At 50.9% G+C, this 15,036-nt stretch overlaps 2 protein-coding genes across 2 annotated transcripts in view; both read left to right on the top strand.

Moving 5' to 3' along the window:
• Positions 1-13,799, top strand: part of Idua (alpha-L-iduronidase) — a 495,845-nt gene extending 482,046 nt beyond the window's left edge. The window contains exons 10-11 of the mRNA XM_075677184.1: positions 6,245-6,366; positions 13,374-13,799. Of these exons, the coding sequence (XP_075533299.1) occupies positions 6,245-6,366; positions 13,374-13,793 (542 nt within the window). The 3' untranslated portion in view covers positions 13,794-13,799. The remainder of the gene's footprint in view (positions 1-6,244; positions 6,367-13,373) is intronic.
• Positions 13,800-14,174: 375 nt separating this feature from the next.
• On the top strand, positions 14,175-14,782 carry LOC142566291 (homeobox protein SAX-1-like). Its single transcript, XM_075677185.1, has one exon. It carries the CDS (start codon positions 14,175-14,177, stop codon positions 14,733-14,735), a length of 561 nt encoding a protein of 186 aa, XP_075533300.1. The 3' UTR covers positions 14,736-14,782.
• Positions 14,783-15,036: the final 254 nt, after the last annotated feature.

The following is a 15,036-nucleotide window of genomic DNA, read 5'->3' as shown; positions in this document are numbered from 1 at the left end:
AGAGAGGAGGCAGAGGATTTCGACAAAGTGAAATCGAGTCTGCTAAAGAAGTACAGGCTGTCAGCGGAGGCGTTCCGTCGGAAGTTTCGGGAAAATGAGAAAGGCAAAAGTGAGTTATATACAGAGTTTGCGTACAGGCTTATGTCAAACATGCAGGAGTGGCTCAAAGAAAAGAAAGCGTTTGGTGACCACGAGAAAGTTCTGCAGTGTTTCGGGCTAGAACAGTTTTATAGTCGGTTACCGGAGAACGTGCGGTACTGGGTCTTGGATAGGCCAGACGTTAGTACAGTGGCTAAAGCCGCCGAGCTAGCCGAGGAGTTTGTGACGCGTCGGGCTCGCGGAGCTAAGGACGGTCAAAAGGGTGAATTTGGCTCCAAGTTTGAGAGGCCAAAGTTCACACCCATGAGAGCGAAGGGGAACACACGTAGTGCGGATGCGAGTGAAAGCAGTGCGACCGAACCTAAGGAGACGGCGGCAGCCGAAGCCGAACGCAGAAAGCGGTTCGAGACGAGGCAAGCGCGCGTTTGTTATACGTGCCAGAAGCCGGGTCACTTTTCGGCGCAGTGTCCGGAAACAAAACCAAAAGTTGTGTTTTTGTCAATATGCAGCACTGACGAGAACATGAAGCTTCTCGAGCCTTACATGCGAGACCTCCTCGTGAACGGGAAAGAGTGCCGAGTGCTTCGCGATTCCGCAGCTACGATGGATGTAGTTCACCCCTCCTACGTAGAACCCGATATGTTCACAGGCGAGTGCGCATGGATCAAGCAAGCCGTGGAAGCTCATAGCGTGTGTCTGCCCGTAGCAAAAGTGCTTATTGAAGGACCATTCGGAGCGCTTGAGACGGAGGCCGCAGTGTCATCTATGCTGCCCCCCCAGTACCCGTACCTATTTTCGAACAGGTCCGATCACCTCCTGCGCGAGAAGGGGCTTTTGTTTGGTGAGGCTAGCGTTCAGGCCTTAACCAGATCGAAGGTTCGGGAGCTCGCTGCAAAGGCGGTAGTTGCGGGGCCGACGTTATCAAACAATGAAAAAGGGTCAGAGGCGCAGCAAGCCGATATTCAGAGCACGCCCGAACTGAGTAAAATTGAGCCTGTAGCGTTGAAGGCGCCAGATACTAGGAAATGCCCGATAAGGGAAAGTTAGAAGAGCTATCTGCAGATTTGCTCATCGCGCCTACGTCAGACGGACTTGATAGGTTGCTAAAAGTCAGCCGGTCGGCTTTGATAGCCGAGCAAAAGAAGGATGGCAGCCTAGAAAACATACGCTGCATTGTCAAGGAAGGTATCGCCAAGAAAAATGCGCGTTTTGTGGAAAGAGGTGGAGCCCTGTACCGGAAGTATCTAGATCGCAGAGGAGTGGAGTTCGATCAGCTGATCGTGCCTCAATGCTATCGTCAGGATCTGTTGCGCTTGTCGCACGGGGGTTCGTGGTCCGGACACCTAGGAGTTAAGAAAACTAAGGATCGTCTATTGCAAGAGTACTATTGGCCAGGGTGTTTTCGGGACGCAGACCATTTCGAGAGGACATGTGACACCTGTCAGCGGGTGGGCAAACCAGGGGACAAATCGAGGGCGCCGTTGAGATTCGTACCTATCATTACGGAGCCTTTTAGACGGCTCGTTATTGATACAGTGGGACCTCTGCCGGTAACAGCCACGGGGTACAGACACATTTTGACTGTGATCTGCCCAGCGACAAAGTTCCCTGAAGCAGTGCCGCTTAAAGAACTCAGCTCAGTTGAGATAGTCAATGCACTACTGTCCATATTTGCGCGAGTTGGTTTTCCTGCGGAAATCCAATCAGATCAGGGCACAGTGTTTACTAGCGCTTTGACGACAACTTTTCTCGAAAGGTGTGGGGTAAAGCTGTTACACAGCTCAGGGTACCACCCACAGTCGAATTCCGTTGAGAAGCTCCACTCCGTCATGAAGCGCGTGTTGAGAGCATTATGTTTTGAACATCAAACTGACTGGGAGCTGTGTCTGCCTGGGGTGATGTTTGCATTAAGGACCGCGCCGCATGCGGCTACGGGGTTTTCGCCAGCTGAGCTGGTGTACGGTCGCTCGCTGCGATCTCCGCTTCGCATGCTTCGAGAATCGTGGGAAGGCAGGGGCGACGACCCAGTCGTGGTGGAGTACGTGCTTAAGCTCCTCGAACGCTTAAGAAGGGCACAGGAGTTGTCAGGTGAAGCAATGGCAAAGGCCCAGCAGAGGGCCAAGGTTTATTATGATCGGAGAGCCAGGGCCCGTCGTTTTGAGGTGGGCTATGAGGTCATGATATTGCGCACATCGCTAAACAACAAACTAGACGTGCAGTGGGAGGGCCCAGCACGAATTGTTCAGAAACTGTCGGACGTTAACTACGTGGTGAGTCTGCCAGGAAAGCGGAAAGCTCAGCAAGTTTACCACTGTAATCTGCTCAAACCTTATAGACAAAGGGAAGCAGTAGTGTGCATGATGGTAAACGTTCCTGAAGAGCTTCCGGTCGAGCTTCCGGGACTAGGCTCAGTGACGAACAGGGAAGACACCGGTCAAGTCATTAGTGACTTAATCAGTAAAGCACCGCTGTCGCCTGAGCAGAAAACCGAACTACACCAGCTCTTACAAGAGTTTCAAGGTCTGTTCTCTGAGAGGCCTGGTAGGACTTCTGTACTTACTCATGATATAGAACTTACCTCCCCAGAGCCAGTACGATCCGAGGCGTACAGGGTGTCACCCCGCCAGAGCGATATTATGGAGGCTGAGTTAAAGAAAATGCTACAGCTCGGTGTTATTGAGGCAGGTGAGAGTGATTATACCTCCCCTTTGATTTTAGTTGAGGTACCGGGCAAGGAACCTCGTCCTTGCGTCGACTACCGCAGGCTTAATTCCATCACTAAGGATCAAATTTATCCGATCCCTAACATCGAGGAGCGCCTTGAGAAAGTTAGTAGCGCTCAGTTTATTTCCACCCTAGATCTTGTCAGGGGTTATTGGCAGGTTCCACTTACAGAAGAGGCTAGTAGGTATGCGGCGTTCATTTCACCAATGGGAACATTCCGTCCTAAAGTGTTGAGTTTTGGTTTGAAGAACGCGCCATACTGTTTTTCAAGTCTCATGGATAAAGTGTTGCGGGGACAGCAAGAATTCGCTTTACCGTATTTAGACGACGTAGCGATATTCTCCGCATCCTGGTCTGAGCATATGGCACACTTGCGGGCAGTATTAACCCGCCTGCGCGAAGCGGGCTTGACAGTCAAGGCTCCCAAGTGCCGGTTAGCACAGGCCGAGGTTGTCTACCTCGGTCACGTGATTGGTCAGGGTCGTCGCCGCCCCTCTGAAATAAAGGTGGCCGTTGTGCGAGACTTCCCGCAACCGCGCACGAAGACCGATATTCGGTCGTTCTTAGGTGTCGCCGGCTACTATCAGAGGTACATCCCCAGGTACTCTGATATCGCGGCTCCCCTGACGGATGCTCTTAGAAAAACAGAGCCCCAAACAGTCGTATGGGACGAGACAAAGGAAAGAGCTTTTAGCGCCCTAAAGAGCGCCCTAACAAGCCAGCCTGTGCTACGATCGCCAGACTACACAAAAGGGTTCGTAGTTCAGTGCGATGCTAGTGAGCGAGGCATGGGCGTTGTACTGTGCCAACGGGAAAATGGAGAAGTAGAACACCCCGTCCTGTATGCTAGTCGTAAGCTGACCAGTCGTGAGCAGGCGTACAGCGCCACCGAGAAAGAGTGTGCGTGTCTCGTGTGGGCCGTTCAGAAATTGTCATGCTATCTAGCCGGCTCGAGGTTTATCATTGAGACGGATCACTGCCCTCTCCAATGGCTGCAGACCATCTCTCCCAAAAATGGCCGCCTCCTGCGCTGGAGCCTCGCTTTGCAACAATATTCCTTTGAGGTGCGTTACAAAAAGGGGAGTCTCAACGGTAACGCCGATGGCTTAAGTCGAAGCCCCTAACGTAGGAATCAGCCTCAAAATTGTTTGTTACTGATGTTTTTCTTCCTGAGGCAGGATTTTTAACATATTGCTTTTGTTTAGTGTTTCAAAGTGATGACATGCTTTCTAGTGCAATTTTCCAATTTGTGGACGCGTTCTGAGTGCTGCTAGACTACTGTAAGGAACTAGGCAGTGGTATAGAAGGGGAAAGAGCCTGGCAGGGCTTAGTGAGGGTTGTGCCGTGCTTGCTGACTGAGCGGTTGAGTTTCAGCGTAGTTCTAACGCTTGCCGGGAACGAGAACAAAAATGTGAACTCTCCCGAAGTCACTTTGCAGTGTCCTGTGCGAACCTGAACGAGGGAACGAGGCCTTCTCTGTGCGCTGCGCTCAAGAAACGTCGAGGGACGCCCGACTTCGGTTATGAGCATCATCGAGCGACATCCCTCCGGACAGCGGATGCAGTCCCCTGACCATCGGGATCTCCTTCCCCCGGCGGGGCGGTCTGTTACGTTTCGCCTACGACGCGCGGTATAGCCGGCGCGGATGCAACGGACGCTGGGGCTTCGTTCAAAGCGGCAGACATTTTGGCCCGTTCGGCGCCGCCGCTACGCCTCCCCGCCAAGCGCGTCCAGGCATGTTCCAATGCCACGTGTCTTCATGTGTGTGTGTGTATGTGCATGTTGGTGCCCACGCTTGTCGAAGCGCGGCAGCCGGGGAGAGGAGCTCCCCCAACTGTGAAGCCAGGGGGTCTGACCGGCGCCGACACGACGTATGCGCCACCTTCTCTTCCCATTGTGCCCGAACGGCGCCGGCATGACGGCTGCGCCACCTTCTCATCCCATTGTGCCCGAGCGGCACAGTCACGTGCTCGTCTATAGAGGGGTTCCTTCTTGCCCTCAACTGCGAGAGTATAAAAGCAGCTGCCCCCGGACGCCAAGGGAGGCTCCGATTTCTCCTGTTGGGTAACGTGCACTCCCGTCTCTCTACTTCGGTCGACCTGACCGCCAACTCTTTGCGATGTTAGAATAAACAAGTTGTTTTGTTGTTACCAGTCGACTCATGCTTTGCCGGGACCTTCGGATGCTTCCAGTTGTGCCCCAGGCCGCCAGGCCAACGCTACCCTTGGGGCTTGCGACCCAGGTGCAACAACGGGCGTCAGCGCCGAGTTCCCAACAACTCGTGCCAGCGGTGCGATTCCAACAGCCCCAGGCATAATACTATAGGCAGAGTTTGGGAGTCGCCTTGACTCTTGGAGCAGCTACTTGTTGTTGTTGTTGTTGGTGGTGGTGTTTTTACAAAAATAAATGCTCTGAAATGGCATTACATCAGCAAGAAGAGTACACTATTACATAGTTTGAAATCTATAACGGTTGGACTGTATGTTGATTATACAAAGGTACTTGATTTAGTTAAGCACAAACTTCTAATAAATAAGCTATTATGGGATAAGGGTTTGCACACTGGAGCTAATAAAATCTTGCCCATGTGTATGGCAAGAAATCGTCGAAATAAATAATTAAAGGTCACAAGTTATGAAGGTAGTTGCACGAGAGTATATTGGCTCATTTATTGTTTATTTTATATAATGATGATGTCGTATACCTATGAATTGCAATGAAAACTTTATATACTCGCACATGCCGATAACACCACCATTTTCTTTTCTGGTAATAACACACATAACTTTTAAGACATCTGTAATGGCAAAGTACAAAAATCAGTCGTATGGTCAACCAGACTGCTGGATTAGCAACCATATTAGCATATGGTCAACCGGTCGAAGCTGGCAGCAAGCACTAGAGATTTCTGGACTGTGTACCTGTAGACCATGCGCGTCGGTAGGGAAACGACAATATCATAGCCTTTTCTTTCTGTTCTATTTATTAATTGACTGTTTTATTTTATTTATTATTAGCTTCTTAATTCCATTAAATAATTACATAGAACTCGCCGTTAGTTGTAAAGCATGTATTTAACAGCTTCGATAAAGCTTCGTGTCACATAGATTTCAAACTGTACGTTGGATCTGCATCTTTTTTCTTAAATTATTGCGTGTAAAGCGATCACCTCTGTCTGGAAGTGGCTTTGTCTTTTATTCGCACCAAATCAGCCCTTACGTAACTGCTACCTTCAAAGAAGCTCTCATCACAACACCCGAAGGGAGACGATACGGACATTAGAGAAATCCAATAGAGACATTGCAGAAAAGGCCTGAAAATAGCTCAAATTTCTGTTTTCGCTTAGGCTTTGCCGCATATTCTCATGTAGTCACACTCGCAAAGACCCACTCCGCAACGAGACAGCGGCTCTTGTGCGCAGGTTCATCGTGGGCTGTGTACCAGGTAGACAACCAGCTGACCAATCCGTACGCATCCTGGGTGCGCCAGGGCTGCCCGCCGTTCCCCAGCGCGCTCCAGTTGGACCACATCAGGGCTAACGAGGTACGTACTGCGAACGGCTACACACTAACAAAGCCATCTACATCGACAGCGCCAGACCTCAGGATAACAGCTATGCCATGGATGCCGGTGCCTCCGCTCAGCGAACGGATATGGCGCTGTCAACTCTCGTCCGTATGGCGCACGGCGTTCTCGCACGAGGGTAGTCGACGCTGCGCGCTCCGTGCAAAGGGTGGTTGCCTGTGCGGCGCAATGTTCGGTGTACAGTCCAGAGCAAAAAATTTACGAACCACGTTATCGCGGGCCACAAGGCCTCTCCGCGACAGTTCCGGTGCGCCAGCGACGCTTGTGTTCGGTCATTTGTTCTTTCCGTCCTTCGTCCGCTGTTGCGCTGTTCTTATAATGGATTACCAACTAGTCTGGTCCCACATATTGCGTCACGAGGGCCAGATTAAATTATAGGCGAAGGGGGCTGGAGGTCCGGACCCCGTACTTCCCGTGGGCCCTATAAAAGTTTTTCGCTGACGGGATCCTCAACAATTTTAAAGCGCCCTCAGCTTATAGCGGCTATAGCGCTGCGTTGCTATTCACAAGTTCACGGGATCAGATCCCGGCCGCGGCGGCCGCATTCCGACGGGGGCGAAATGTAATTACGCCAGTGTTTCGTGCATCGGGTGCACGTTTAAGAACTCCAGGTGGTCAAAATTATTCCGAAGTCCCTCACTACGGCGTGCTTCATAGTCATTTCGTGGTTTTGGCGCGTAAAACTTCATAATGTAAGCTAACTCATATCAGACGCGTGCCGTTGGGCTATGAGTGCATGCCACTGGGCGAGGCGCTTTGGAGGAGAACAAGGAAGTAGAAGAGTCTCGCATGGTACGTGAAAATTGACACGCTGGCGAAAAGAAGAGATACGTTAGCGCCGCTCTCGATGACAGGCGTCGCACCGATTGGTGGCGCTGAGATGCAGTTCAGCACTAAAACCGGTGGATCTTCGACAAGCAGCGACAAGGTTTGATATGGCCGCCGAGTTACGCTATTGGACGATGACCTCAGCGCGCCCCCTGATATGGCTCGTGAGCAGGTCACGCACTCCGCCCAAACAATAATTGTTCTCTGTTCGCAACCAATCAGTAAACATCCATACATAGCTTCCACAATCGTAAAGACACACACATCAGCAGGTGGTGACCCGCCTCTGCTAGTTCATGCGAAGAGAAAGGGAAAACTATTAGCGAACGGCTTTGTAAGAGACACCGAACCAGCGGATTTTCCACCTAATGTCACATGGCTGCTTAATGTAACTCGACGCATTAGGCACATGCAATTTAAGTCTGTTGGCCATGGTACAAACCACGAGCTGCCTACAGTTGTCGCTATAGATATATATACTTTTATCAGGTCCATGGGCTTTGGTGCAGGCTCGCGTCGTTCGTAACCTTTTGCTCTCGACTGTATGCCACATTCTGAAGGGAAAAACAACAGCGTATCAACGTTTCAATCACTAGGGATATCCGCCTCTTTATATACAATTTTGTGATGCCAGGCGTGCAATCGTTAGGCTAAAGTTGGTCGGGATTCTTGCCCGCCATTGTAAAGCTGGTAGTACTGCTACCCACCGTGACTTTCTGCTTGCTCAGGTGACTCTCGCGCATAGTTAGCCGACTCTCGTCTTTATTATTCACTCATTTCGTATCTTATTCGCACCGTATTTCACGCGCGATTACATCGACCTTGTCTTCTTTAGTGTCCACACTTGGTTGACCCTTTCTTTATTGACGCTAATGACGCTCGTACCGTTCATTTCACATACTCTGCGACTAATTTTCGCTTCTTGTGTGCACCACGGAAGCCGTCTTCCAGACACCATCGTCTCGCGTAAGCCATGCTTGGTGCGAGCGAACTCGCTCCATTGCCCAAAAGGATGCCGTCAGGCGGCTTTGCCCCAACATGCCTTCCTCTACAACGGTGCACCCTTTACAGGGGTATACTGCACCGTGTTTGATTTCCAAGTATACTGACGCTAATTACAACCCGACCGTTAATTTTACCTACTCTGCGACTAATTCTCGCTTCTTGAATTATTGAGGCCTACATAGTGATACCTCTTTCGACTCGCTACGACGCTTAGGAGGTCCGTTCTTTTTTTCCTGGAAGAGCCGTTTATTTTTTCTAGCAGTTGTTACAAGATACCGAGATTCCAGACACTGCAACCCGTGTGAACTCCGCTAGAAGAGCTTATATTTAAAAGCAGACCTGGCTTCCCGCTTGCGCGCGGCATCAATGGTGCTCTGAAACACGTAGTAAAGGAACTAAACATGTTCCATACCTAGCCTGGCGGTTGCATAGCTTTGACAGGGCGTTCATGTATCACAGCGAAATTCATGCGAGCGGCGAGATACTCGTCCAGCACACGACAGTTAGCAGCCACGGTAAGAAAGGTTCCAAAAATAAGTTCTACACAAAAGACATCGACCAGAACTAATCTACGATGACTAGCTAATGCGATTAGGCAAAACGCGTAATGTGAGGTGTGTACTGCAGCCAGGCTGCTCTCTAGAGCTTGTCCCTCCACAAGCTACGCCTCCTCTCGGCGCCGCCGGAAAGTCCGCGCGTACCCACTGGCACATACACAGTGACCCAAGTTGACGTCAAAGAGGGCCATTAAATAGCAGCACATACCCAGTGGCACATACCAACGCGAACGGCCCAAACTTTGAAACTGCAAAAACTTCGGGATCGGCCAACATTTTTGGTGGGATAACTAGACTGCTAGATAGCCGGGGAAAAAAACTGGTCTGGCAATGCGAGGAATGCCATGCACATTAACAGTAGCGCACGCGGTCGATTTGCCGCGCGAGGCCAACTCAAACATTAGCATGATTGCAGTAGCCAACCTCGAAGAAAGGCAACACTTCATGTTTATGATGGAAAACGCCCTCCACGTTGGTATAATTAAAGTGTTCGCACCGCGTTTAAGAGCAGCATTTCTGCAGCATGTAAGCGCGAGCGTTTTGGCGAGGGCACCGCAATCTTAGAAAGAGAGCGCCATCTACCGTCGGATACTTTTTAAAGCGAAGCTTTCTTTGCGTATACCATCCCATGGTTTCGTCAGGGTCCGTCCGTCTGTCCGTCCGCCTATCCGTCCGTCCGTCCGTCAGTCAGTCAGTCAGTCAGTCAGTCAGTCAGTCAGTCAGTCAGTCAGTCAGTCAGTCAGTCCGTTCGTCCGTCCGTCTGTCTGTCTGTCTGTCTGTCTGTCTGTCTGTCTGTCTGTCTGTCTGTCTGTCTGTCTGTCCGTCCGTCCGTCCGTCCGTCCGTCCATCCATCCGTCCGTCTGTCTGTCTGTCTGTGGTCGAGTTATCACCGAGTAGATTCGTATTCACTTAAAAAAGAAATTAGTGCGTCCGGTGGCGGGATCCGAGCCTGAGTCCCCCCCCCCCCCCCCGCGGCAACGCGACGCTCTAACCATTAGGACAAAGCCACATTTTTACACGGTGTTTATTACAATGAATGATGTATATACAGGAACTATTTACAGTGTTATGGGCAACAGATGATCATAACTAATGACAGATCAACGAGCAGTACATACAAAAAAACATCATACAAAGCAACACCTTTCACCGCAATAAAAACTATAGAAAGGCGAAGTCGTACAGCTAATCAAACCTGATGACATTCATTTTGATCGTAAATGTCCTTTAAGTGCCGAATCATCTGAGATAAATGTACTTTTGAGGACATTATTTCGGCATTCCCGTCTTGCCCACAAGTTTTCCATAGACTATGCAGTCGTATGGAAAACATACTATAGGCCACCACCGCACGCACACTTCTCTCGTGCCAACACCAACTGGCTCATTGCGATGGTCGCCGCGTGTTGATGCTTATGATGCCCACGCTATGGCACACTACCCACAACGGCCGATCGACCCAAAAGCCTTCCGGTACATTAAAAATAAATCAGAAGAAATTAAGAAACACACCCGTTTGATAAAACACACCACACAATTGAGCAATGGGAGGCACAGCTAACCAGCTCAGACCTGGCGGGACAACAGTCCTGCATACGACAGGTCAAGCGGGCGGCCGAGGCCAGCGGGGCCTTGGATTAAAGCGGCTCCGACCCCTGCATCAATAAACGTTTCTCTCTCTCTCTCTCTCTCTCTCTCTCTCTCTCTGAGATGATCGCTGCGTGTTGATGATGATAATAATTTCCATACTACGGCACCTACTCACAACGGGCGATCGGCCCAAAATTCTTCCGGTACATTAAAAATTAATCAGAAGAAATTAAGAAATACAAGTCAATATAAAATATGTCTCACTGCGTAGCACGGGTGCGCGAGTGCATGATTAGTGCGAGAGTTTTCTTTGCGCCGAAGAGGCAGGAGCCAAATGGGCAAATTTATAGCATTTCATTAAGCGAAAACTTCATTTCAGTTGGATTCCAACATGTGCGCGGGATATGCATAATTTCTCGCCATTGGATAATTCATTACAAACAGAAATCTGGGGTTACTGGAGAAGTTCGAACGACGCGAGTTGAATGTACACCTTCACTCTTACGAATTACTCTGGCGAGAATTCATTTGACTCTTTCCTCATTTGTACTCCTAATGCATCCGTGGTTAAAGAGCACGTGCTAGTAAACCCAACGATGGCACTGCTATGGATGATTTATTTTTACTGTGCGTGCGGTGATAGTGTTGACAATGGAATTCAATATTCCGTTTAAAATTAGTCGATCTATTGAAACAACACTTCATAGGCTTGGGCTAGGCACTGCCTGTACTAAAAACTTCCTGTATAGGATAAGAAAATTAGCAGTGCTACATGCTCATGCGAAGAGGCTGAAGAAGACATGCAAGCCCTTCTTCTACAGTGTAAAAAGCATGATGCTGCCCGCAAAAAGCTCTCGAAAAAACTACATGGCTCGTATCGACGGGCGCTATCCTTAGGAAAAATTTTAGGTCCGTGGTCAACAGAAAAACTTCAAATCGTCACTGCGCTCTCCTTAGTACAATTTTTGGAGGAATAAAAAATATCACAAAGATACTAAGTCAAGCAATAGTTATTGCTAGCATTGTTATTATTAACAGGCACCCTTGATTACATGTTCATTGTGTCATCGTGTTCATGTAGCATTTGTATTTGTTGCATTTAGAGTGCGGCATTCAAACGCCCAACATCTTCTGTGTGAACAGCTTGGTTTTGTGAACATTTATGCTGAGTGAACTCATGTGTTGCGTGTGAACACTTGGGTATTTATTAGTATTTATGCGATGTGAACTCTTCTGTTGCACGAACATTTATTTATGTTGCAGTACTGAGACTTGGCTCGTAAATGTTTGTTCATGTGTTTATTTGTCCAGTTTTGTGATTGTTGACAACTTTTCGACGGTAACTATCACGTAAGAGAAGAGAATTAGCCGGCGCCACCCATAGGCACCAACCTCTCCTTAAATACATTTAATAAAAAACTAATGTATAAAAAAGTAAGAGAATAAATTTGAAAGGAAAGACGTTGCTGGTGGTGAGTTTATACCCTACGACCCCAGTCTGCGAGAACAGGTCTTACCCATTAGACTAAACACCTACTTTTTTTTTCTTTATTACATGGGAGCAGAATTTTCAGCAAGACAAGTAAAACAAAGCGCTACAGAAAATTAAGGTGACTGAAAACACACAAAGAAGAATGCCTTTATTGGAAGCTTGCACTGGACTAAACACCCTTGTTTGCAGAAGGTTAATATCTGAACCATATGAATGTGTTGTACCGGCGGTACAAAACAAACGTCAAAGGAGAATAGTTTCCATGAAGGCTTTTTTTGAAAGATTTGGTGATGGTGGAATAAAAGCCACCTCTAGGACCACATGTACACCTGACTTGGAGCATTGTAGACATTAGGAAAATTCAAATTTTGCGGAAATTTAATGCCATACAAGCCACATCCTCGATGCGTTTCGGTAGTCGCGTGACGCGTCTTACGTTGGGGTGTTCCTTCCCCGACCGAAATGCAACCGTTCTCTTAGGGCTCATGCGCTTCGCAGACAGATAAGCAGTCAATGAGTTGATAAGGATGATAAGGAATGATGAGGTATTATATGGGTATGATCACGGTTGATAATGGTTCGACGCGGATTGATAAGGCGCGAAAGAGCGATAAGGGCTTATAATGGTCGGAGCAATTCTGATAAGGTTGATAAGAACCGATAAGGGTCGGGTAAAGTCCGATAAGATTGATAAGGAGTGATAAGGGTTGATAAGAGGCGATCATGTCCGATAAGGTTGATAGGGACGAATCAGACTTGATCAATATCGGATCAATTTCGTTAAGGTTTATAACAACCGATAAGGGTTGCTAAGGGTCGGATGTAGTCCATTAAGTCTGATAACGACCGGTAAGGGTTGATAAGTGTTTACACTGGTCGAATAAAGATTGATAAATTTGATATTGACTCCGGGCTGCGTGGAGATGAACGAGTGGAACAGTGCTTACGCATACTTTGACAAGTTCAGTGAAGTTTCTGCGTGATTTTTTTTTCTCTGGAGACACAGTGCTCGATAAAACATCTTGTGGAGCGATAATATGAAAGTAAAACAGCACCAGCACTAATTGTTTCGTAGCACAGGAAAACTTCAAAAAGAGACGCCTTATGCTAATTCACTCCGTGGACCACAGGCACGAAAGGTCCCCCCCCCCCCCCCCTGAAGAAATATGTTTTACACTTCTATGAAACGATGCCCGAAACACTGATGAATTCCTGATGCTACGCATTCAAATGGGGTTGATCTTGACCTCAGAAAACGCTTCAACGCATTTTAACGCAATTGTTTACATTAATTTGTTTGCCTTTGGTTTAATTTCGAGTGTAGTAGGTTCACTGTACGATCGTGCCGTAATGCGCAAAGCCAACGGCCTGTTGCCAGCGCCTGGGTACTTTATATTTTTCTTAGTGCCGTCCAGCTCGCTTTTAAACATTCAGCCAGCGCAGCAATACGTCTGCGCGATGCAATGTTGCTCTGTCGCCCTCCTTCGCCTTAGGAGCCCCGGCTCGTGGCGTTCGGCACCAGCGGCGCCGGCGCTGAGCTCTCGGTGGAGCTCTCGCTGCCGCTGCCCTCCGCGGCCCTGGTGCTGGCGTGCAGCGCGCACGGACCGCGGCCGGCGACACCGCGGAACGTGCGTGTGCACCGTGTGTCGCGCAACCGGACGCTGCTGTACTGGCGCCAGCCGCGGGACGGATGCACGAGCGGCTACCGGCTGCTCTTCTCGGCCCAGACCGCGGGTCCGTACGTGCCCCTGACCGAGCGGCGGCCGCTCCTTCCTTTGCAGCTGGTCGACTGCGAGCTGACTCCGGCGGCGGCCGCGTGCCGGGGCGCGGGCTTCGTGCGGGTCGGCGCCTTCAGCCTGGCCGGCGGCCGCAGCGCGCTGTCGCGGCCCGTGCCCTGGCCGCGGCCGCTCTAATGGGCGCAATTACCGGCGGCGGCCGGGGGCCAATCTCGATGAGAACACTGTTGACCGAACAAATTGAAGCAGCCCCGCGCAAACAAGACCTCACCCCCTCCCCGCCGCCGCCACTGACAGCGCCCCATTGAGCGACTGCCATTTGCATGAGAATGCGAGAGCGACGCGAGCGAGCGCAGCGCCCCGGCCTTAATTTTCTGCCCGGGTGAAAGGAGCGGAAAATTGGCTTCTCCTCGCGGGAGGCCCGCGCGCGGTGGCGGCGGCGCTGCGCTCGCTCCCCGCGCGCCCCCCACCTCCCCCAGCGAGGCGGTCCCTGGCGGAGGGGCGGCGTCACGTGCGGCGTCGTCCGATGCCGCGGGGCGTCCAGAGCAACGCGAGCCCATGCAGCAGCCGCAGGCGTCGCCGGCCGAGCCTGGCTCGTCGCCCAAGCAGCCGACCGCCTTCTCGGTCGACGACATCCTGGACCCAGCCAAGTTCACCGGCACGCGGTTCCGGTGGCGGCCGCTGCTCGATTCCTCCACCGAGTGGCCACCCGACGAGCGCGGCGCGTCGCCGGCCAAGGGTGGCAAGTCCTCGTCGTCGTCCTCGTCCTCGTCGTGCTCCAAGAAGAAGCCCGAGCCCAAGGCGGGCAAGCCGCGGCGTGCGCGCACCGCCTTCACGTACGAACAGCTCGTGGCTCTCGAGAACAAGTTCAAGACGACCCGCTACCTGAGCGTCTGCGAGCGGCTCAACCTGGCGCTGTCGCTGCGGCTCACCGAGACGCAGGTCAAGATCTGGTTCCAGAATCGACGCACCAAGTGGAAGAAGCAGAACCCGGGCCTGGACGCCAACAGCCCCGCGCTGCCGGCATCGCCGCCGTCGCCCTTCTCGGCGGGATCCCTGTACGGGCCCTACCTGGCGCCCTACTCCGTCTTCCCGCAGCCGCCTTTCTTCCCGTCGTAGCGCCGCCCCGTCCCACCTTGTACAGTCGCAATAAACCCGTGCCCCCAGGTCAGCCTTTTCTCCGCCGCGACGAGGCTGGTCCCGGCCAGGGCCAGACTCGTCGACGGTACCCTCCACGTGCGCGGGCTCTCGGCCTGTGCGCTCACGAGGCCACTCGGGCCCGCGCGTTGTGACGCCTAGTTCGATTGTACTTCGGGTGAAAGGAAATCGGGGACCCTTATGTTATCAGGAGCATAAGAAACTTTCCGCCGAACATCTGCTTTAGATCCGCAAAAGGTAGATTAATCCGCCCTCTGGCATG

This window comes from Dermacentor variabilis, unplaced genomic scaffold, assembly GCF_050947875.1.
Source record: "Dermacentor variabilis isolate Ectoservices unplaced genomic scaffold, ASM5094787v1 scaffold_12, whole genome shotgun sequence".
Classification (NCBI taxonomy): Eukaryota; Metazoa; Arthropoda; class Arachnida; order Ixodida; family Ixodidae; genus Dermacentor; species Dermacentor variabilis.
The sequence above is the reverse complement of the archived record's forward strand: the minus strand, read 5'-3'. Positions and strand labels throughout refer to the sequence as shown.